The sequence below is a fragment of the Coregonus clupeaformis genome, chromosome 15 (genome assembly GCF_020615455.1).
Source record: "Coregonus clupeaformis isolate EN_2021a chromosome 15, ASM2061545v1, whole genome shotgun sequence".
NCBI classification, from domain to species: Eukaryota; Metazoa; Chordata; class Actinopteri; order Salmoniformes; family Salmonidae; genus Coregonus; species Coregonus clupeaformis.
The window spans coordinates 6,057,313-6,082,142 of record NC_059206.1 but is presented as its reverse complement, the minus strand read 5'-3'; the positions used below and the strand labels follow the sequence as shown (position 1 = coordinate 6,082,142).

At 45.2% G+C, this 24,830-nt stretch overlaps 1 protein-coding gene and 1 non-coding gene across 7 annotated transcripts in view; both read left to right on the top strand.

Moving 5' to 3' along the window:
• The first annotated feature begins 117 nt into the window (after positions 1-117).
• sptan1 (spectrin alpha, non-erythrocytic 1) overlaps positions 118-24,830 on the top strand; it is a 49,651-nt gene continuing 24,938 nt past the window's right edge. For 4 of the 6 annotated variants that reach the window (XM_041897601.1, XM_041897599.1, XM_041897598.1 and 1 more), the window contains exons 1-14: positions 17,222-17,461; positions 17,884-18,009; positions 18,699-18,839; positions 20,369-20,649; positions 20,787-21,086; positions 21,422-21,557; positions 21,692-21,793; positions 21,898-22,035; positions 22,145-22,255; positions 22,332-22,409; positions 22,699-22,854; positions 23,143-23,347; positions 23,696-23,877; positions 24,379-24,745. In XM_041897601.1, coding sequence (XP_041753535.1) covers positions 17,225-17,461; positions 17,884-18,009; positions 18,699-18,839; positions 20,369-20,649; positions 20,787-21,086; positions 21,422-21,557; positions 21,692-21,793; positions 21,898-22,035; positions 22,145-22,255; positions 22,332-22,409; positions 22,699-22,854; positions 23,143-23,347; positions 23,696-23,877; positions 24,379-24,745 — 2,560 coding nt within the window. In that variant the 5' untranslated portion in view covers positions 17,222-17,224. Of the gene's footprint in view, positions 240-6,988; positions 7,004-17,221; positions 17,462-17,883; positions 18,010-18,698; positions 18,840-20,368; positions 20,650-20,786; positions 21,087-21,421; positions 21,558-21,691; positions 21,794-21,897; positions 22,036-22,144; positions 22,256-22,331; positions 22,410-22,698; positions 22,855-23,142; positions 23,348-23,695; positions 23,878-24,378; positions 24,746-24,830 lie in introns of those variants that run through there. The other 2 variants (XM_041897597.2, XM_045224971.1) reach the window with 2 other exon arrangements.
• LOC121583740 lies at positions 24,118-24,253 on the top strand. Its single transcript, XR_006003597.1, has one exon. It is a non-coding gene; the product is annotated as a small nucleolar RNA SNORA84 (small nucleolar RNA).

Here is a 24,830-nt window from a genome sequence, read left to right as displayed (position 1 = left end):
TTTATTACAAATGTATTACATGAGCATGCAAAAGTATGAGATGATGAGGTTCGGTATTTCCCGGTAGTCCCCGTCACACATTCGGTGCTGCGGTGTATGATGTCACTTGCGACATCCCAAACAGCTCGCGCTACAGGCCGAAACAGCTCGACGCCGTCGACAGCTATTTCATTCCGGGAGGTTTCCACACGTTTTTGATCCGGTTCTAGAAAGCTACCCAAGCTAACTGCAAAGTAGAGGTAAGCGTGCACGTGGTGGGTTTGAATAAAAACGGATTTGGCGTTTACTAACTAGCCTATTCATAGAGTAATTTACCATCCTGCACTTTCTGCTTTTTCTAGTAGCTTGTGTGGGCTAGCATTTCAGTCACTCACAAAACGCCTCATCATATACCTCAGTGGCCTCACCACCCCCCTGCTAACTAAGCTAGCTAGATGCAACTAAACATTGAGCCATCTGGGAGATGCAAACCCGACAACAGAACCACAGAGTTTCTAAACCTACTATACAATTTTTTACATAACTGTCAGGGCACCGCCACTTCCTCCCTGGTATAAAATAAAAAGCTTAATTTATAACTTAATTTATTACAGACTTATCCTTATGGAGGAGGCTAGCTTCATTAGCTAGCTGAGGCAGAAACACGGCTTGTCAGCTTCCTAGCAAGTTAGCTAAGCTTCCTTGCGTTGACTTTGACCGAGCGAGCTCACACAACGACCCATTCAACAGCAAAATGTGCAGCTATTAAATGTTTACAAATCAAATACCCATTTATACATATGGTATGTAATTGACCTTAGTATAGATACATTATTTAATCAATTGTTATTTATTGTCAGTTGGCGACGGAAGACATATTTCGTGTCGGCCAAAGGCGAAGGACCCGCCCAGCACCACGGCCATACAGTTGGAATGCTGTTGAATATAATGGGATCGGCTGTTGGTCTAGCCAGCCAAAGCGTTTGTAAACAGCAGCAATACTGCAGTGGCAAATATTTACATACTTCTAAATTACGGCTTTAAGAATAACCTAAACGAATCATTCTCACGGTAAGCAGAAAGCACACTTAGCAGCGCAGTTGACAGCTATTGTCAGCTGACTGTTCATTGTTTTAGTTATTCAGTCATTGGGTGGTGTCGATGGCCTTTGTCGATATGTCTTTCACCTCGCTTTCAATGCATTTTGATGGATCTCACATTGGGTGGTGGTATTGCTAGCCCTTGTATACCTAATCCTTTCTGATTATAATGGTCTTGATGGTGAGAACCACCAATTGTCTTGATGGTATGAAAAAAATATATTAAAAAAATAATAATGAATGCACTCACTAACTGTAAGTCTTTCTGGATAAGAGGGTCTGCTAAATGACTAAAATGTAATGGTGTGGTAAAGTTCTTGCACTAAATTGAGTTTATACTCACCCAAAACAAAATTAATAAAAATCAAAATAAATGCAAAGTTATCAATATTTGACAATATTTGTCTCTACTCCAACACCACTCAGATGAACAGCTGCTCCTGTCAGCAGTCCACCCTCTTTAGAAGTTTTGCGAAGGCCCTAAGGCAATACAGAAGTGAACAAACACGCCTTGCCAATAAAAATAAAAGATAGATATAAGTGTTGAAGTCACAGGGAGAGGATTTGCCCAGCTGGGTGGGTGATGACCTCTGAGAATTTGGACCACGCTGTGCCTCGCTTGCATCATTGCTTTTGACAGTCCCAACCACCACCCATTTCAAGGGTGGTGGCCAATTGTGGACATGACATAAGCCTTTTCCATCCTCAGTGAGAAATCCATGGAGAAAGTAACAACTACGTCCTCAAAGATTAGCATGCAAGGCTTGTGATCTGTGTTTGCTGCCTTTAGCTGTTTTAGTATTTACTTCTCCTGTGAGCTAGTAAGACCAATTTTCTAGCTGATGGCCTAATTCTGTGCTAATTTATTAATAGAATTTCAGGTCTATTCTCCGAGCTGCGGCCTGAGTGCTGAAAGAATTTCTGCGTTATGGATGAGCCTGTTCAGTTGTCTCCTCTCTGTCCTCATAGTGCGTCTGGTATTTTGCACCAATGTCAGAATTTAGTCTTCCAGTCATCACTCCAGACTAAAGACGGTATGTTCCAAACTCAGGCCTGGTTGCATTTTAGCCCCTAACTCCTTCCAATAGTCCCTAGCCCTACTATGCACAGATCTGAACCGATTGGATGGGGGAATGAAGCTCCGCTTAGCATTTCGGTGGGTTAGGTGGAGCAATCATAATGCTGCTGTCTGTCCCTATCCCTTCAATGATGTAATCACTGGAAATATATAGAATGGAAGGGGCCAGGCAGGAACCAAAATGAACTAACTTCATTAGCTTCTTGTGTAGTCAAGGCAGTTCATCCACCATGCTCAGAAATGTGTATATATTCTAAGCCCACTGACCCACCACCACCCACTTCCCTTCATAGCTGATGCACATTGTTTCTATTGAAGGGTGACAGAATGGGTGTGGCTCAACAACAAACTGCTCAAACCATAAGAGATACCGTAATGAAATACCGTAATGTCCCTTAGCAGGTCTGTGTTTTGCGTTCTTGATGTGTGTTTTGCATTCTTGATGGGTTCAAGAACACGGTTGAGGTCATCAACTGTCACCAGAGTGAATGAGACACATGACCAAGGACAAATTCACATGAAAAACGTTTAGTCAGCACTTAAATATATACAAATTATATGTTGTATGGATTCCTTTTTAAAGTCCAAACCTCATATAGGCCTAACCCTAAACATATTAACAGTGGACTGATTTATCTTCCAGTTCCTGGCATATTCAATCGCTTTTTCCCCCAATGTTTGTTTAACATGGTCAGCTATGTGGTTTCTCTGCTGGCTGACTGATAATCACATTTGAACAGAGAATGTGTTACTTAGTGACAGTGAAGTAGTCTAATTTAAAGCACCCCTATCCATTTAGTCACTCCCTGTCTGAAATGGTCAAGGACAGAGGCCACCCTAATTCAGTTATACTGTCCGTATATGTTCTGTTCAGTTTGTCAGTTTTGTTTAAAGGGCCCTACGCAAACAGAGCGCCGGTTATGGTCCGTTCTAAAATTTGAGCCTCACCAAAGTATGCGGGTTATTCTCACACAACTGACACACAAAAAACGAACATTTTCCATCATAATTCCTCTTGGATCACTAACATTAGGATCTTTATTTATCTTTATTTAAACAACACTGAAAACAAATATATTTAAAAGTAAATTATTCAAATGTATTTCGTAATTTCTCATTACTGCAACACAATCTTTTCTGAAGCTTGTTTTTTGTCATAATTATTTGTCTGTACACATCCACTACATGGCCAATGGTATGTGGAAACCTGCTCGTCGAACATCTCATTCCAAAATCATGGGCATTAATATCGAGTTGGTCCCCCCCCTTTGCTGCTCTTCTGGGAAGGCTTTCCACTAGATGTTGGAACCTTGCTGTGGGGACTTGCTTCCATTCAGCCACAAGAGCATTAGTGAGGTTGGGCGATTAGGCCTGGCTCGCAGTAGGCGTTCCAATTCATCCGAAAGGTGTTCGATGGGGTTGAGGTCAGGGCTCTGTGCAGGCCAGTCAAGTTCTTCCACACTGATCTCGACAAACCATTTCTGTATGGACCTCGATTTGTGCACAGGGGCATTACCATGCTGAAACAGGAAAGGGCTTTCCCCAAACTGTTGCCACGAAGTTGGAAGCACAGAATCGTCTAGAATATCATTGTATACTGTAGCGTTAATATTTCCCTTCACTGGAACTAAGGGGCCTAGCCCGAACCATGAAAAACAGCCCCAGGCCATTATTCCTCCTCCACCAAACGTTACTGTTGGCACTATGCATTGGGACCGGTAGTGTTTTCCTGGCATCCGCCAAACCAAGATTCGTCTGTCGACTGCCAGATGGTGAAGGGTGATTCATCACTCCAGAGAACGCGTTTCCACTGCTCCAGAGTCCAATGGCGGCAAGCTTTACACCACTTCAGCCGACGCTTGACATTGCGCATGGTGTTTTTAGGCTTGTGTGCGGCTGCACGGCCATGGAAACCCATTTCATTAAGCTCCTGACGAACAGTTCTTGTGCTGTCGTTGCTTCCAGAGGCAGTTTGGAACTCGGTAGTGAGTGTTGCAACCGAGGACAGACGATTTTTTACACGCTTCAGCACTCGGCGGTCCCATTCTGTGAGCTTGTGTGGCCTACCACTTCATGGCTGAGCTGTTGTTGCTCCTAAACCGTTCCACTTCACAATAACAGCACTTACAGTTGACCGGGGCAGCTTTAGCAGGGCAGAAATTTGACGAACTAACTTGCTGGAAAGGTGGCATCCTATGACGGTGCCACGTTGAAAGTCACTGAGCTCTTCAGTATGGGCCATTATACTGCCAATATTTGTCTATGGAGATTGCATGGCTGTGTGCTCGATTTTAGACACCTGTCAGCAACGTGTGTGGCTGAAATAGCCGAATCCACTGATTTGAAGGGGTGTCCTGAAATAGCTGAATCCACTGATTTGAAGGGGTGTCCTGAAATAGCCGAATCTACTGATTTGAAGGGGTGTCCTGAAATAGCCGAATGCACTGATTTGAAGGGGTGTCCTGAAATGGCCGAATCCACTGATTTGAAGGGGTGTCCTGAAATAGCCGAATCCACTGATTTGAAGGGGTGTCCTGAAATAGCCGAATCCACTGATTTGAAGGGGTGTCCTGAAATAGCCGAATCCACTGATTTGAAGGGGTGTCCTCATACTTTTGTATATGTATAAAGAACAAAAGACACACTATCAGATTAAAGCCCAAATTGCTAAAGTATACGTTTTATTTTTCCAAAATGGTTTTCGGAGATGAGAATGCATGTTTCAGTAATGAGTGTTGCCTAGTTTGCATTTTGGGAATGGGATCCTATGGGCAAATGGCATAACATGATATGCCTATAAAGTATCTAAATATGTGGGATATGGACCAACAACTGTCTTGGGATGTCAAACAACAGTATAGGTAAGTGTTAAAACAGGTGCACGTGTCAAAATGGGGGATATCCTCCTTTAAGTGGCGGGGTTGCTCTTTGCTGAAACACAAACTCCAGATTGTGTATATTTAAGTAAATGAAATGGGGTTTATACACCCATATTTATTGACAACCCCTACTTAATCAAAAAACTGATGTTTTACAAGAACACTATACAATAGGTGTAAGCAGTGGTCCTAGTAAATCATTAAAGTTACCAGCACAGGACACCTGTTGACTATACATTAGAATTACCTCATTATCATTACAGAAATAGACCTACAAATTATTTGGTAATGAGAAATGTGTGTTTTAATGAGGCTCTTGGCTCAATCTGCAAGTAATAGGAGACAGCCATTATGAGTCAGCAAACCATTGACCACATCACTAAAGCCAATTCATGTCTCCATGTTCCCTAAGTTTTTCCCAATTTGAGCTTTTTAGTTATTTTGGTAATGAAAAGTTCAAGTTTTACATTTACATTTTAGTCATTTAGCAGACGCTCTTATCCAGAGCGACTTACAGGAGCAATTAGGGTTAAGTGCCTTGCTTAAGGGCACATCGATAGATTTTTCACCTAGTCGGCTCGGGGATTAGAACCAGCGACCTTTCGGTTACTGGCACAACGCTCTTACCCACTAAGCTACCTGCCGCCCTCAAGTGTCGTAAAGGGTGTGTTTGAGAACAAGATATACTTGAAGAAATTCAATGAACTTGTGCTCATCTAAGGACTACTCCTCTAGAGGATGCATCATGGGTGAATTTTTTTATTCAAATAAGTTCGGTTTTCTCAAGTAAAATAGTATAAAATTACTCAATAATTTCATCCGGTCGCATTTCGGTAATGAGAATATGGGGTGAAAATGTAAAATTCAGGCAATTGTAAAATTGATTTCAAATAAGACACTGTGCCATAAACTAGGCATCTTCGTCTTCAGAATGATACTTGATTCTCGCAGATGCATCATGGTTTTCTAACTCTATTTGATACTGCCATGGTTAAAACTGGTTTCATGAGAGTCTCCCACGTAGAACTACGTAGAAAAGTGTGTAGCGGCATTAACGCCATATGAACTAGGCTAAGGAGCCTCTCTTATCTGGATGTCATGCCAATGCTGTTACCCTGGCCTCAGTGGCCTATCAGGCTGCTGGTTGGCTGTTCTAACTCACCTCTCACTTTGGGCATGCACACTCGACGCCAAGCGAATAACAGACACTTTTATAATGCTGCGACTGAATGAATATTCTTATTGCAACTGTATTTATCAATGTCAACAAGTCATGTTGACATTGACCGTGTAGCTCAGTTGGTAGAGCATGGCGCTTGCAACGCCAGGGTTGTGGGTTCGATTCCCACGGGGGACCAGTATGAAAAAAATATGCACTGGATAAGAGCGTCTGCTAAATGACTAAAATGTAATGTTCGTTCAAAGCGATCGTTTTAATTCTCTCCTCTTTTTGAATGATTGGAAATAACCCGTTGATCTGACATGAAACTGTGGTGTATGTTGTTGCTTTTAGCCTGCGCAGGCACCTGTCATCATGTCCCAGTTTATTAAACCAAAACTGAAGGTAACGTGTGTCACTCCTGTATGTGAGTTTGTGTGTTGTATGCATTGCCGTGTGTTTTCCTATTGGAAGGAGTGTTCATTGAATGCATGGACGTTTCTGGAATGCTGAGAGCAACCAGGGAAAATGTTGGAGATCAGGCCATGATGCTGCTGTTTTGCTGAATTGAGGAAGAGAGGGAGGGAGGGAGGGAAAGAGGCAGAGAGACGCAAGGTCTGGGCGGTATCTTGGCTTGCTCCCCTCACGGCCTAGCCACCGCAGGGACGATGCGTCTGTCTGCGCTGCAGCGAGAGAACGAATAAGAGAGGCGTTCAGTTTCTCATTCTTCCTTTATCAGTTGAGCCTTTTCTCTGGAGCCTAGACCGAAGTGACTGCTGCTGGCTGCATGGCCACCACCTCTCCTCAGGTACTGATTGCAGAGACCGTGTCAGACAGAACAGGGCTCTGGATAAGCAGCCCATAATATCTTGACTTACTCTTGACTTACTACATAACCAAAGTTACTGGTTAGCCCATGTCCCTTCATTTTTGAGAATTTAAGTTGTGAGTAAATGGTTATGGTTAACTGTGTTAATCTAACGCTGGTCAGTTGATTGGTTTTAGTTTATTTGTATGGTAATTCGTCACTGAATTCAGGCCTGCGTTTTCTGCATGCATTGTGTGTTTGTGTGTAAGCAAATGTTTTTTGTCTTGACAGGACTTGGTTAATTTGGTAATTTGATTGGTTTTACCTGAATTCCGTGGTAATTGAATCACTGAATTCAGGCCTGCGTGTAGGCTACTGCATGCATTGTCAGTGGATTTGTGTGGAGTTGTGTGCATGAAACTGAGGGTTTGTGTTGATTTGAACTGAGCTGGATTATAAATTAATGTCACTGAATATTATTTATGAGAAAAAAATACATGCAAGGGAATCATGTTTGCATTTGGCATGGTTAACCTCCACAGATGTCAAATCTCTTGAAATTGACTTTCCAATGCGTTGTTGACTGGGCGGCAGCCATTTTGATTTAATCCATAAATGATTGTTTTGGTGATGTTCCAGAGTAGGATTTGAGACTTGTATGACTGATTTTAAAGTGTTTTATGTGAAAACTTATGAAAATAAGAGTAACAATGAAGCAGAATTCAATCTTTTGTGATGTAGCCTAATCACACAGTGGATGGTTGGTTTGTGAGTTAACTTCTTCAGCTGCACTCACATCTCCCCTGGGCATGCTACCGATCAGCCAGGAGTGGAATGGGCTGTAAGGAGGGTCAAGGTTCACTCCGAGGGAGGGGAACTGAAGCATTGTTGGGCCCTTATCCTTTTCCTTTCTGCTACGCCTCTTCTCCTCTTTGCACATGTATTTGGCATGTACTAAGTCTTCTGGGATCATCCTGCCGTTTCCTGTAAATTCCTTCGGTCTGCATTCACGCAGTATGGCGTCATATAACCCCTTGCTAACAGATGTGTTACCATGGGAATCGTGAGTGAGCTTACTATGGCTGCATTTACACAGGCAGCCCAATTCTGATATTTTTGTTCACCTATTGGTCTTTCAGATCAGCTCTGAAAAATATCAGATGTGTAAAGATGTGATTGGTCAAAAGACCAATTAGTGGAAAAAATATCAGAATTTGGTTGCCTGTGTAAATGCAGCCTTAGTGACCTCATCTGTTTCCCACTGTCTCTCCCTTTGGGAGTGATGATGGGCCTTCAGGATAAAGTGCTCCACTCTACTGAGGGGTGCTTTTCTTGGTGGACTTGGGAAGGGGCCTTGTGTTGGGCTGTTAATTCTCAAGGTTACACCCAAGCTTAATTTCCTTACTCATTGTTTCCATCTCATTTTGTAGCCTATTCATTTGGACAAGTCAGGCCTATGTTATCAAGAACTGAGAGGGAGCTTTTGCATAACAAAAGTTTTTCTTGTTTGCTGGTGACACCGGCAATTTGAACGGATAAGGTATGGATGTCAAAGTAAAACCAATAAAATAACAACCTTTTCTCCTCAATATAATCGTTTTTTTTGTGCTCCGTCAAAACGAATGGATTTGTTTATGCAAGGAAGCAAGAGAAGACTTTGGTGCAGTCAAATGAAATATCCAGCTTGTAAGAGTAGCCTAGGGCTAATGCGTAGGCAATAATTCTAATGGAGCAAATCCATAACCCTCCCCTCTCCTCCTCCACTCACCCACCTACCTTGTGTCGCATTCTCTCTCCGCAGAGCAATATCTCTCTGGATACTTGTGCAGCGATGGGAGCCACACAGGACTCTATAAATATCTCTGGCCTCCTAGAACGGAGTCTGTGGCACGTCTTTATGAGAACGACCTGATTTTAAATGGGGAGAGAGTGGGAATAGATGCGAGCTAGGACCGTTGCAGAGACCGTATTGTCAAAGCATCGCCACCGTGGTGGGAATATGAGACATCGCTATACTAGAGATACTATCCAGACCTCATTTGGACAGTGGCTCCTTCCTTGTCTCATCTCCTCCATTACTAGGACAAAGATCCCATCACTTTAGAAAAAGGACCAGATATAGGCCATCATCTGTCATCCCGAGAGAAGCAGAGAGCTGTTTAAGACTGCAAGGTCATGTCTTTTTCAGGGCTGTTCAATGTCGGCCATGGAGGGCCAAAACACTTCTGGTTTCATCCTTTACTTCTAATCATGGACTGATTCAGAACTGGGACACCAGGTGAGTGCAAGTAACTACCAGATGGAAACAAAAACCAGAAGTGTTTCGGCCCTCCAGGACGAGAATTTGAACAGCCCTGCTAATATGCCTTCATGACAATAGCTAACCATCTGAAAAGGTAGTGTCACTAGTGTGTGGCAATTACAAGTGGTTATTTCAGTGACAATTACAAGTGGTTATTTCAGTGACAATTACAAGTGGTTATTTCAGTGACAATTACAAGTGGTTATTTCAGTGACAGAGCTATTGCAGACAACGACAGCAATGATATTTGCGTTCAAGTTGTTGACTCATCAGGAATACCAAATTAATATTCAGTTAAAATATTGCTGATTCACTTCATTCCGTTAATGCATTGAATATGTGAAATAGTTTTAGACACGACAGTTTGAGGTAAACACCCATGTTGAATGCACCTCTGCTAAATGACTGAAGGGTAGGACAGAGGGAAGAGTCTTCTAGAGAACTTCAAAACAGCCACATTTACATAACACGTCAATTGTGCTGGGCCCGCGCATGAGACCTGACGTAACGTCTTTCTTTCTCAAAAGATGTCTTATGAACTTGGTACTGAAGTGGCAGTTTAGCCTAGCTTCCTGTGTCAGTATTTAACCCATACCACTTCGCTGGTATCTAGGCCTATAGTTCTTTTTTTTCTGCATTAAAAAGTCTTGGGGAAAATAGTTTTCGGGAAGATTTTTTAAATTTCTGTGTAAATTTAAACGACTAAAGGCAGATAAAGTATGTAGAAATGATAATGGACCTTTTTATATTTTGGAGAACTAACAATCACCTAAATAAAAGCTAGACAGTCAGGGAGAATAAAAAATTCCCCAAATGTTGCATTCAGGAGTATTTTTGTCATTGCATGAGGCCCCCATTGATTTTATGTTTGAGTCACTCAGATGACATAAGCCATGGCAAAATGTGTAGAATTGCAGGAAATAAACATATACTTTTTTAGCTAAGCCTCTAAAATTTCCCGTCGTTGACTGCACCATTAGCCACACCCATGGCCACCCACCCGTCACGTTCACCACCTAAGCGCTATTTTGATCCAGAAAAAAACCTGAGTTAGCAAGACAGCCTGTCCTTCATGTGGTCTCGCCACAACAACAGGATGTGGGTCCACCACATCAATCCACAACCTTTGTCTCTATACAGTTGATAAACAGGCCTAACCACTGTTAGGTAGAAGTGCTAACGATTGAGAAACCAGGTGGTTGGACTTTGACTATCCTATGTAATGTGGATGGAATTTGTGCATGATACTTCTCAGTCTCCTCCTCTTAGCACTAAAAATGAATGAGATCAAGGGTTACATAAACCGTGAGCCTCGAGGAAGCATTCAGCTCTGCTGTTTAGTAGTAGTATGTGGGGGGGGTGTGAGGTAGTTAGTGGATAAGTGGGCGAGGGAGTGAAGGAGGGAAAGAGTGTTAGAGAGAGGGGGCAGGAGATGGAGGGAATTGGTGTTATCTACCACTCACAAAGTCAGTCGAGCGCTATCTGCTATTGCAGCTGCACTGTGCTAGGGGGTCTTCCGCGGGTCGAAGATACAACGTGCTATGACGTGGCCTCTTCCTTCCCCAAATGTATTCACGTCATCTGATAAATGCTACAGATTTTTTGTCTGTAATGTAACCATTTACAGTGCCTTCAGAAAGTGTTCACACCCCTTGACTTGTTCCACATTTTGTTGTGTTATAGTCTGAATTTAAAATGGATTAAATTGAGATTTTTGTCACTGGCCTACACACAATACCCCATAATGTCTAAGTGGAATTATGTTTATCAATTTTTTTACAAGTTAATTAAAAATGTAAAGCTGAAATGTCTTCAGTCAATAAATATTCAACCCCTTAATTATAAAAAACCTAAATAAGTTCAGGAGTAAAACTTTGCTTAACAAGTCACATAATAAGTTGCATGGACTCACTCTGTGTGCAATAATGGTGTTTAACATGATTTTTTAATGACAACCTAATTTCTGTACCCCACACATACAATTATATGTAAGGTCCCTCAGTCAAGCAGTGAATTTCAAGTACAGACTCAACCACAAAGACCAGGGAGGTTTTTCAATTCCTCAGGGCACCTATTGGTAGCAGACATTAAATATCCCATTGAGCGTGGAGAAGTTATTAATTACACTTTGGATGGTGTATCAATACACCCATTCACTACAAAGATACAGGCGTCCTTCTTAACTCCGTTGCCGGAGAGGAAGGAAACCGCTCAGGGATTTCACCATGAGGCCAATGGTGACTTTAAAACAGTTAGTGTTTAACGACAGTGATAGGAGAAAACTGAGGATGGATCAACAACATTGTAGTTACTCCACAATACTAACCTAATTGACAGAGTGAAAAGAAGGAAGCCTGTACAGAACAAACATTCCAAAACATGCATCCTGTTCGCAACAAGGCACTAATGTAATACTGCAAAAAATGTGTCAAAGTAATTCACTTTTTGTCCTGAATACAAAGTTATATTTGGGGCAAATCCAATACAACACATTACTGAGTACCACTCCATATTTTCAAGCATAGTGGTGTTTGCATCATGTAATGGGTATGCTTGTAATCGTTAAGGAGTTTTTCAGGATTAAAAATAAACTGAATGGAGCTAAGCACAGTCAAATCATAGAGGAAAACCTGGTCCAGTCTGCTTTCCACCAGACAATGGGAGATTAATTCACCTTTCAGCAGGACAATAGCCTAAAACACAAGGCTACACTGGAGTTGCTTACCAAGAAGACAGTGAATGTTCTTGATTGGCCGAGTTAGTTTTGACTTAAATCTGCTTGAAAATCTATGGCACGACTTTAAAATAGTTTTCTAGCAATGACCAACAACCAATTTGACAGAGCTTGAAGAATTTGGAAAAGAAAAATGGGCAAATATTGTACAACCCATGTGTGTAAAGCACTTAAGAGACTTACCCAGAAAGATTCAGAGCTATAATCGCTGCCAAAGCTGATTCTAACATGTATTGACTCAGGGGTGTGAATACTTATGTAAATGAGATATTTCTGTATTTCATTTATAATACATTTGCAAACATTTCAAAAAATATGTTTTCACTCTGTCATTATGGGGTACCGTGTGTAGATGGGTGAGGGGAAAAAAGTATATTTAATCAATTTTGAATTCAGGCTGTAACACAACAATGTGGAATTAGTCAAGGGGTATTTATTGCCTTACCTCCATAACTTACTACATGTGCACACACTGTATATAGATTTTCTATTGTGTTATTGACTACGTTTTGTTTATTCCATATGTAACTCTGTGTTGTTGTTTTTTCCGCACTGCTTTGCTTTATCTTGGCCAGTTCGCAGTTGTAAATGAGAACTTGTTCTCAACTGGCTTACCTGGTTAAATAAAAGTTAAATTAAATAAATAAAAAATTAATGCTTTCTGAAGGCACTGGACTTGACACTTGCACACACATTCAATTGTCTTCTAAACCACACACCAACAGGGCAAACTCTTTGCAAGGTCCGATGACTTCAAGTTCACACTGAAGTGACGATATCTCACACGGCTGTAAAATTCGCTGCATCACTCCTTCAACAACGACTTTGGCACATTGTGTCAAAGAGCAGCAGTGTCTCCCAGCAGAGGGCGGTGCCCCGAAAACACATGACCCAAAGGCTGTTTTCTCATTGGTCCAGAGAGCTGTCCCTCAACACAGCAGGCTAGTCATAGTAGGTAGCATGTGCCTTCATCCCCACAGGCAGATGTCAGAGCAGAACTGGGTCATCCTGGGATGATTTAAGCCCTCAGGGAATTGGGACTGGTGTTAGGGGATTGGGAGGGGAAATCAGCTAGTCTGATGCTTTTTACAGAAAATGGGCCAATGTAGAGGCTACTAATCGGCTTAGTCGCCAGCCTGACTTTGTTATTTTTCATAATCTTGTCAGTTATTTCTAGCATATCTCTTTCTCTTTATAGATTGATTTGTTTAATGGCACAGTGGCCATATACTCATACAGTGCATTCGGAAAGTATTCAGACCCCTTGACTTTTTCCAAATGTTGTTACATTACAGCCTTATTCTAAAATGGATTAAATTATTTCCCCCCTCAATCTACACACAATACCCCATAATGACAAAGCTAAAACAGGTTTTAGAAATGTTTGCAAATGTATACAAAACGGATACCTTATTTACATAAGTATTCAGACCCTTTGCTATCAGACTCGAAATTGAGCTCAGGTGCATCCTGTTTTCATTGATCATCCTTGAGATGTTTCTACAACTTGATTGGAGTCCACCTGTGATAAATTCAATTGATTGGAAATGATTTGGAAAGGCACACACCTGTCTATATAAGGTCCCACATTTGACAGTGCATGTCAGAGCAAAAACCAAGCCATGAGGTTGAAGGAATTGTCCGTAGAGTGCAGAGACAGGATTGTGTCGAGGCACAGATCTGGGGAAGGGTACCTGCAGCATTGAAGGTCCCCAAGAACACAGCGGCCTCCGTCATTCTTAAATGGAAGAAGTTTGGAATCACCAAGTCTCTTCCTAGAGCTGGCCGCCTGGCCAAACTGAGCAATTGGGGGAGAAGGGCCTTGGTCAGGGAGGTGACCAAGAACCTGATGGTCACTCTGACAGAGCTCCAGAGTTCCTCTGTGGAGATGGGAGAACTTTCTAGAAGGACAACCATCTCTGCAGCACTCCACAAATCAGGCCTTTATGATAGTGGAAAAATGGAAGCCACTCCTCAGTTAAAGGCACATGACAGCCTGCTTGGAGTTTGCCTAAAGGACTCTCAGACCTTAAGAAACAAGATTCTCTGGTCTGATGAAACCAAGATTGAACTCTTTGGCCTGAATGACAAGCGTCACATCTGGAGGAAACCTAGCACCATCCCTATGGTGAAGCATGGTGGTGGCAGAATCATGCTGTGGGGATGTTTTTCAGCGGCAGGGACTGGGAGACTAGTCAGGATCGAGGGAAAGATGAACGTAGCAAAGTACAGAGAGATCCTTGATGAAAACCTGCTCCAGAGCGCTCAGGACCTCAGACTGGGGCGACCGTTCACCTTCCAACAGGAAAACTACCCTAAGCACACAGCCAAACCAACGCAGGAGTGGCTTCGGGACAAGTCTCTGAATGTCCTTGAGTGGCCCAGACAGAGCCCGGACTTGAACCCGATCGAACATCTCTGGAGAGACCTGAAAATAGCGGTGCAGCGACGCTCCCCATCCAACCTGACAGCGCTTGAGAGGATCTGCAGAGAAGAATGGGAGAAACTCCCCAAATACAGGTGTGCCAAGCTTGTAGCGTCATACCCAAGAAGACTTGAGGCTGTAAACACTGCCACAAAGGTGCTTCAACAAAGTACTGAGTAAAGGGTCTGAATACTAATGTAAATCTGATATTTCAGTTTTTTATTTTTAATATATTTGCAAAAATGTCTAAACCTGTTTTTGCGTTGTCATTATGGGGCATTGTGTGTAGATTGATGAGGGGAAAACACGATTTAATCAATTTTAGAATAAGGCTGTAACGTAACAAAATGTTGGAAAAAGTCAAGGGGTCTGAATAATTTCAGAGTGCACTGTATATGAGCTATTCAGAACAATCTGCACTTGACTGGACTCATGGTTCCTCAGTTTCCTCTCTTGCTGATGCCATCTCTTCAGTGGGTTAGGATTATGGTGTAGTTCAGTGGTTCCAAACCTCTTTCATTTACTCTACCACCAACTGAATTTTGCTCTGCACGGATTGCCCCCGAATTACCCCTTCATGTGCATCTTCTCAAGTACTCCCTGTGGATAGGCCAAGTACCCCCAGGGGTCCTAGTACCCCTGGTTGGGAGCCACTGGTGTAGGAAGATGTTTGGGGAAGAATTGAACCAGGCATCAAATTGGTCTGTTGAGTGTTGAGGAGATCCAGCCAGCCCAGCGGGCCCTCTGTGGACCAGACCAGACCAAGCAGTCTCTCCTGGATCTGCTGAATGGAATGTCACCACACTGCTGACAGCACTAATCCTACTGTCAGAGATGGACCATTTCACTGTCTCTCTCCCTCCATCCATCTCTCTCCACCCTCTTTCTCACTGGCTGAATGGGAGCTGTGCTGGCAGTGCTTTAACAATGGGCCTCTTTCATCAAGTCTAGCACTACCCCCTGGGGCAGACTGTTGGACTGTCAGCAATTTATTTTATTTCTATATGGTCCTCTTTGCTCATGGGGTTCAATGTCCTTGGGTTGGCTGGGCAAATCAATGTTCTGTTCCTCCTTACTGAAATAAATTACTCAGTTAAGTTCACTGAATTCTGTTCATAGTCGTCATATCACATTTTGATCTTATTCATGTCTATTGTGAGACACCTTGTCTGTACCTTTCTTCTGATACACCCTTACCAGGCCCTGGCGGAGAGAGGTTCTGATTGTATGAAGGGTATGAGATGGTCTATTGGAACTGGGTGTCACCCATACTCAAACTGTCCTGACCTGAGATGAAGGATGCTGTGAGTTTTCTCCCCCTGGTGTTCAGCTGAACTGGCCTCTCCACAAGGGCCTGGTCAGGGTGTATCAGAGGTCACATGAACCTGATAGGCTGCAGTGTAGGTCACACCTCCCTGAGAAAAGACTCCAGATGTAGGCCTAAGCACTGGGAGAGACCAGCCAAGGACAATTTATCAATTCCCCCAACGGTTGGCAGTCAGGCTGGGACTACACCCATGTGCTAAAATCCTACAACCTCACGGAAGCCATTTGGAGGCTGCCTCACATTTAAGTTGTGTATTCATCAATGATTGACTTGCCATCTTAAATGCACTTTATGCTGATACAGTTCACAGTTACATCAGCTTCAAAGTCCTACCATGTTGGATGCTGGTAATTCAATTTATGGTATTAACCCCCCCCGCCACTTCAGAAATGGCACCAAATGTTTAGCCCACATTCCTCGAAGTCCAGAGACTAGTAGTAATGAAAGGAAGCACCCTGGGTATGCCTGCATGGCAGAGAGACTGAGTTACAGTCACTACCAGGGTGTGGTCCTCTGACAGCCCTACTATACTATCCAGGCAGGGGACTAGAATACAGGGTGGGTGACTGTGACTCTGTCTGGTTACCTCACTCTACTCCTCCCTCTCCCTACTGGCCTCCACTCTCCCCCAGTGTATGGTGGGATGGGTGGGGTTTGGGGTATATAGGCTGGGTGAAGAGGGGGACTGAAGGCCAGTGTGTGTTAGGGGGGCTGACAGCAGCAGTCCAATTGTGAAGCGAGGTCTGGTTACTGTTTGTTCAGAGCTGTGTGGAATTTCCGCCTCCACTCCCTGTGGCATTCTCGTGTTCTCAGCTGCTGCTGGCCCCACGGCGAGTCAGCTGGACTGGAGAGGAGCTGGCTACTTACTTCACTGGGGAGTTTTTGTCCTTTCATAGCATAGTGAGCCTTGTCTCGTTGTCTTCCATAAAGTTGTGTGTCTTCCGTGACTTTTCCTCTAGATCTGTTTTTGCATGGTGAGTAGAGCTCCATAAAGAGCTGCACTGTGTTCAAATGCCCCCAAGGAAAGAGAAAGTGGTGACGTAAAAGAGAGAATGGTACTTCGTGACATTTTGTAACTCCTCCACAGCTATTCAGTTTCTGAGAGCTCTTGTGTTTTAAAGGCCTAAAGAAGCAGAGATTAGAGAAAGTGGATGACGGCCAAGTAGAAATACTGGATGCGACGCTAGCGTTGCCATAGCAGGCTCAGTTGGACCGTTATTTCTATACTATTCAAAGGGATGGACAAATGGTAGCAGCTATCTTGTTCATAAACTCATGCATTTGTCAAGATGGCTGACGGCATTCTCATCCACTCATCTCAATTGTAGTAACTATTAATGCTAACAACTAGAAAACAAAAGTTCCAGCAGAATCGTTTTGTTGCATATGGTAAGAAGTGTTAATGATTACCCCCCCTTGTATGTCATCAGAGAATGGATACCAGTGGGGTGAAAGTGCTTGAGTCTGCAGATGACATCCAGGAGCGCCGGCAGCAGGTGTTGGACCGCTACCGGCGCTTCAAGGAGCTGTCGGGCGTGCGCCGGCAGAAGCTGGAGGACTCGTACCGCTTCCAGTTCTTCCGCCGCGATGCTGACGAGCTGGAGAAGTGGATCCAGGAGAAGCTGCAGATCGCCTCTGATGAGAACTACAAGGACCCTACCAACCTCCAGGTCAGTCTGCCTTGTCCGTGTGTCTGTCAGCATACGGCATAACAGTACCTACCTAATCGCACATTGCATTTCAACAGCTCCGGGTAGATTTATGATTAGCCTGTCCAGTTGCCATTTTAGGCTATTGGAATTTGTGTGGTGCTGTATGCTGGGCTTTGACAAAATGAATGGTAACATCCTGATTCCATTTTATTGTCACCTTACTTTATTACAGTGTGCACGAGACACTTTTTGTGAATTGACTGACTTGTAGCCTCTCCAGTGGCCATTCGAAATGAAACCGCAAGGCCATAAAACTCCTCACATAGAATGATCAGTACATCATAATCCTTAAATGCTGTGACCCTTGGCCAGGTATTTCTGTCCTGTCCACTGTAGTCTTTGTGCCATGCTAACATGCCTCCTCTCCCCTCCCCCCACAGGGCAAGCTCCAGAAACATCAGGCCTTCGAGGCTGAGGTGCAGGCCAACGCTGGAGCCATCATTAAGCTGGACGAGACTGGCAACCTCATGATCTCCGAAGGCCACTTTGCCTCCGAAACCATCCGCGTAAGAGACAAAGACACACCCACACAGTCCGCTGAGCTATGTGCCTGACCAAGATAGATCTACACAATCCACACTTTTTAACCCGATCATGTCTGGTTCAGTCCTTCACGCCCTACCGGACTTCCCAGAGACCCATAGTCTCAAGTTTCAATATGGCTGACTATATAAAAGTAGGTGCTTGGGTGATGTGGACCTCCTGGCTCTTGTGTTTCTCTCTCTTTTTAGGTTCCACTGCCTTTTAATTCTGTCAGATCCATTCTGTTTGCTGTGTGGTTATGACATATTTATGAAGACTTTATGATAAGTGCATGATGTGTGTGCCTATTTTCCATTGATAAGCACTTATCTTGGTCTCAAACTACAGCTTCAGCAAGTACTGGACCCATAGGACTGGACCCATAACCTGTGTCTGAGTAGGAGTGCTGATTTGGGATCAGTTGTAACTTTTGTATCATAATGGACAAGATCACAGGGGGGGGGGGGCTGGTCCTAGGTCAGCACTCCTACTCTGAGATACTTTATGAATACGGGCCCTAATTTCTCTTTTAGATCGTAGTGAATAACGTTGTATGGACAGAGGGGACCTGATCCCAGATCAGCACTCCAACTCTGAGAGACTGTGAATATGGGCCCTGGTCTTGAATCACTTTCCATCACCCTGTGTAAATTGTTTGCCTTTCTGCCTGTAGACTCGTCTGGAGGAGCTGCACCGTCTTTGGGACCTGCTGCTGCTGAAGACCAAGGAGAAGGGTGTTCGTCTGCTGCAGGCCCAGAAGCTGGTGCAGTACCTGCGCGAGTGTGAGGATGCCCTGGACTGGATCAGTGACAAGGTCAGTGTCTCAACCTGAAGTCTCACACATCTTGTATCTCTACTGGAGACCATGGCCTAAAACATGTCTACAGAACCCTAATAGACAACATGACCTTACCCTAAATCATGTCCAACAGGAGGCCATTGCCATAGGACATTTATAGACAACCTATCCTAAACATTAGCCTCCCCATGTCTGCAGGGCCCTACTAGAATACCAATCCTAAGCATTAGCCTCCCCATGTCTGCAGGGCCCTACTAGAATACCAATCCTAAACATTAGCCTCCCCATGTCTGCAGGGCCCTACTAGAATACCAATCCTAAACATTAGCCTCCCCATGTCTGCAGGGCCCTACTAGAATACCAATCCTAAACATTAGCCTCCCCATGTCTGCAGGGGCCCTACTAGAATACCAATCCTAAACATTAGCCTCCCCATGTCTGCAGGGCCCTACTAGAATACCAATCCTAAACATTAGCCTCCCCATGTCTGCAGGGCCCTACTAGAATACCAATCCTAAACATTAGCCTCCCCATGTCTGCAGGGCCCTACTAGAATACCAATCCTAAGCATTAGCCTCCCCATGTCTGCAGGGCCCTACTAGAATACCAATCCTAAACATTAGCCTCCCCATGTCTGCAGGGCCCTACTAGAATACCAATCCTAAACATTAGCCTCCCCCATGTCTGCAGGGCCCTACTAGAATACCAATCCTAAACATTAGCCTCCCCATGTCTGCAGGGCCCTACTAGAATACCAATCCTAAGCATTAGCCTCCCCATGTCTGCAGGGCCCTACTAGAATACCAATCCTAAACATTAGCCTCCCCATGTCTGCAGGGCCCTACTAGAATACCAATCCTAAACATTAGCCTCCCCATGTCTGCAGGGCCCTACTAGAATACCAATCCTAAACATTAGCCTCCCCATGTCTGCAGGGCCCTACTAGAATATCAATCCTAAACATTAGCCTCCCCATGTCTGCAGGGCCCTACTAGAATACCAATCCTAAACATTAGCCTCCCCATGTCTGCAGGGCCCTACTAGAATACCAATCCTAAACATTAGCCTCCCCATGTCTGCAGGGCCCTACTAGAATACCAATCCTAAACATTAGCCTCCCCATGTCTGCAGGGCCCTACTAGAATACCAATCCTAAACATTAGCCTCCCCATGTCTGCAGGGCCCTACTAGAATACCAATCCTAAACATTAGCCTCCCCATGTCTGCAGGGCCCTACTAGAATACCAATCCTAAACATTAGCCTCCCCATGTCTGCAGGGCCCTACTAGAATACCAATCCTAAACATTAGCCTCCCCATGTCTGCAGGGCCCTACTAGAATAACAATCCTAAACATTAGCCTCCCCATGTCTGCAGGGCCCTATTAGATAACCGATCCCTAAACCATGTCTGCAGGGCCCTACTAGATAACCGATCCCTAAACCATGTCTGCAGGGCCCTATTAGATAACCGATCCCTAAACCATGTCTGCAGGGCCCTATTAGATAACCGATCCTAAAGCTTACCAAAACCCGTGTCTAACAGGAGGCCATGGCCACCTCGGAGGAGCTGGGCCAGGACCTGGAGCACGTAGAGGTGCTCCAGAAGAAGTTTGAGGAGTTCCAGACGGATCTGGCAGCCCATGAGGAGCGCGTGAACGAGGTGAACCAGCTGGCGGGCAAGCTGAGCCAGGAGTCCCACCCCGAGGCGGAGCTCATCATTCGCAAGCAGGAGGAGGTGAACGCCGCCTGGCAGAGGCTCAAGGGCCTGGCGCAGCAGAGGCAGGGCAGGCTGTTCGGAGCCGCCGAGGTGCAGCGATTTAACAGGTATGCCCAGGACAGGCTGGGTGTGTGTTTCTTTTAGTGTGTGTGGGTGTCTGTGTGATGGGGAAGCCACAAGAGAACTGAGAGGATCAATAAATGTTGATTTTCTGTTCTGACTGAGAGTGTTATGTGGCCTGCAGGGATGTGGACGAGACCATCAGCTGGATCAAGGAGAAGGAGCAGCTCATGGCATCCGATGACTTTGGCCGGGACCTGGCCAGCGTTCAGGCCCTGCTGCGCAAGCACGAGGGCCTGGAGAGAGACCTGGCTGCCCTGGAGGACAAGGTCAACACTCTGGGCGGAGAGGCTGAACGTCTGCAGCAGACCCACCCCCAGAATGCCTCCCAGATCCACATGAAGAGGGACGAGCTCATCACCAACTGGGAGCAGATCCGCACGCTGGCCGCCGAGCGCCACGCCCGCCTCAATGACTCCTACAGGTGGGTACCGGTAAAACCCTGGCCGCCCTAACAGAAAACACTCTAACTTTACTGAGTCAGTACCGTAATGTTACTATGTCACTACCATAACATTGCAGTGTCACTACTGTAACTTTACTGTGTCAGTATCGTAACGTTACTATGTCACTATCATAACTTTGCAGTGTCACTACCGTAACTTTACTGGGTCAGTACCGTAACACCACTGCGCTCAACACACAGCAACTACCCAATAGCATGGTCAAACAACACATTTATCAGCCATTTGAGCCCAGTTTAGTTGAAAGTATGTAGAACCCTATCATCTGACTGACTGTGTGTTTTGCCCCCTGCAGGCTGCAGCGCTACACTTCAGACTTCCGTGACCTGACCAGCTGGGTGACGGAGATGAAGGCCCTGATCAACGCTGATGAGCTGGCCAACGACGTGGCTGGAGCTGAGGCTCTTCTCGACCGTCACCAGGAACACAAGGTACAGGAAACTGATCATAATAATAATTTTCAAAAATTGCAGTTGTGAAGTACTGTATATTTTCTCAGATCTTCAATCAGTGATGCTAGTTTTTCCTGCAATGTTGCTAACGTTTACTGTGTGTGTGGTCCTAGGGTGAGATTGATGCCCATGAGGACAGCTTCAAAGCCACGGACGAGGCCGGCCAGGCTCTGCTCAACACCGGACACTACGCCTCAGAGGAGGTCAAGGAGAAGGTAGGGCTATCTGTCTGTCTCTTTGTCCTTGGTTTGGAATTCAAGCTTTTACATGGACCTGTGGACAGATTAATTGAACCCCATCCATCCGTGTGTGTGTGTAGCTGGGTGTCCTGACTGAGGAGAAGGAGTCTCTGCTGGAGCTGTGGGAGGTGCGCAGGCAGCAGTACGAGCAGTGCATGGACCTGCAGCTCTTCTACAGGGACACGGAGCAGGTCGACAACTGGATGAGCAAGCAAGAGGTATCTCCATCCATCTCCATCCACACACAATAACATGCTCACTTAATTACACTCAAATTATTATTCTCCAAAAATGTTTGGGTGTGAAGTAATTATTGTGTGCGTGCAGGCGTTCCTTCTGAACGAGGACCTTGGTGACTCTCTGGATAGCGTGGAGGCCCTGCTGAAGAAACACGAGGACTTTGAGAAGTCCCTCAGCGCCCAGGAGGAGAAGATCACTGTGAGTACCAAACCGTAACCACTAGGATCAGCTTTTCCTCCTCAAATCTTACGTTTAACCTCTAACCTCTCTCCAGGCCCTGGATGAATTTGCCACCAAACTGATCCAGAACAACCACTATGCCAAGGAGGATGTGGCCACTCGTAGAGATGCTGTAAGTAGAATACGATGATCAGGACAGCAATGTGTCCTATGTTTGTAGCACTTTGTACTCTCTATTTTACATTGACATTTTAGTCATTTAGCAGATGCTCTTATCCAGAGCAATTAGGGTTAAGTGCCTTGCCCAAGTGCCCATATTTTTCACCTAGTCGGCTTGGGGGTCCGAACCAGCGACCTTTCGGTTACTGGCCCGACGCTCTGAACCACTAGGCTACCTGCCACTCTATATCTGCTTATACCATATCCTGGGTGTTGTGTATAAAATCTCACCCACCCTTCAGCTGCTGAGCCGCCGTAACGCCCTGCATGAGCGTGCCCAGTCCCGCCGCGCCGCCCTGGAGGACTCCTTCCACCTGCAGCAGTTCTCCCGCGACTCGGACGAGCTCAAGAGCTGGATCAACGAGAAGATGAAGACGGCTACCGACGAAGCCTACAAGGTATCAATGTTTCTTAGTTAGCTACTTTAGATAGCTACTTTATAGTGATGTTCTTTAGCTAGTTAGTTAGCTACTTTATAGTGGTATACTTTAGCTAGTTAGTTAGCTACTTAGTACTTTCTAATGGGGTTTCAATACTCAACATGGCTTCCTCCTAGACTGCAATGGGATCCTATTAGGCTGCAATACCACTGTGAACCATACAGTTCCTTCTTCCCAGTACTCTGGCCTAATACTTATAACAACCCCTTCCTTACACTATCTCTCTGCTCTTTCTGTTCTCCCCAGGACCCGTCCAACCTGCAGGGCAAGGTCCAGAAACACCAGGCCTTCGAGGCGGAGCTGTCAGCCAACCAGAGCCGCATCGATGCGCTGCAGAAGTCTGGACAGGAGCTCCTGGACGGCAAGCACTACGCCGCCGACGAAGTGTCGGTCCGCATGGACGAGGTCAGCTCCCAGTGGAAGAAGCTGCTGGAGGCCACCGAGCTCAAAGGTGAGATGAGTGGGAGAGAGGCAGTTCAGATGGAGTGTGTGGCTATTATTATTATTATTATTATTATTATTATTATTATAGCAACCACCATTTAGAGTTTGCCTCGAGTGGAGGAAATATAAAATGGTGGCGACGCTAGTGACTCTGTAGAGGAGCGCTGCAAAAAGGTGCATTTGTTAGATTTTAAGCTTGTTTTTAGTCCCTACATTAGGTTTCATTTCAGAGCCCCAAGATCTGAAACCAAACCTACAAATGTAGAACTTCCCTTCCTCTTACTTCAATACTTACATCCAACTTAATTTCATCTACCCTTAAACCTCTCCTCACAACCCTCTCCTCTCTCCCCAGGCATCAAGCTGCGTGAGGCCAACCAGCAGCAGCAGTTTAACAGGAATGTGGAGGACATTGAGCTGTGGCTGTACGAGGTGGAGGGCCACCTGGCCTCCGACGACTACGGCAAGGACCTGACCAGTGTCCAGAACCTGCAGAAGAAACACGCCCTGCTGGAGGCCGATGTGGTCGCACACCAGGTAATGATTTACTGTCATATCAAAACTAGGTAACTGCCCTACTGCCATCACCAGGTAACTGCCCTACTGACTGCCATCACCAGGTAACTGACCGACTGACTGCCATCACCAGGTAACTGACTGACTGACTGACTGCCATCACTAGACCCAAAAAGTAAACTACTGACAGACACTGTTGCATTTACCTCTGTGAGCAGCTAGACAGTGTGTTGCTTCTCTAATTAGAAGAATCCCATCCATGCCTGGTAGTTCCTAGAAACAGCTGGACTGTGCTGATCTATAGGTTTTTGATTGACCGGCAAATATGAACTCTGTGATTTTATGCATGGGAGTTGCCACTCCAAGTCGCCTTCATTGCCCAGTTGCAGAGACATTATTATGGTCTACAATATTCAGGCATTCAAATATTTGTGTCGACTGGCTGACTTATACTGTCTGGCAGTGCACAAGGTAAGTCTTACTGCCACCACGTAACTGACCGACTGGCTCTCCCCTCTCCAGGACCGCATTGACGGCATCACCATCCAGGCACGTCAGTTCCAGGAGGCGGGCCACTTTGACGCCGACAACATCAAGCGCAAGCAGGAGGCGCTGGTGGCGCGCTATGACGCCCTTCGCGACCCAATGGCTGCCCGTAAGCAGAAGCTATCGGACTCCCTGCGGCTGCAGCAGCTCTTCAGGGATGTGGAGGACGAGGAGACCTGGATCCGGGAGAAGGAGCCCATCGCCGCCTCCACCAACCGGGGAAAAGACTTGATTGGCGTTCAGAACTTGCTGAAGAAGCACCAGGCCCTGCAAGCGGAGATCGCCGGCCACGAACCCCGCATCAAGGCTGTCACTCAAAAGGGAGAGGCCATGGTGGAGGAAGGTAAGCCGGCTCTTACTAACATGCATACTGTCACCTTTTTCAACTGTTCACCTGTTGACTATCTAATAGGTTGGGTCAATTCCAT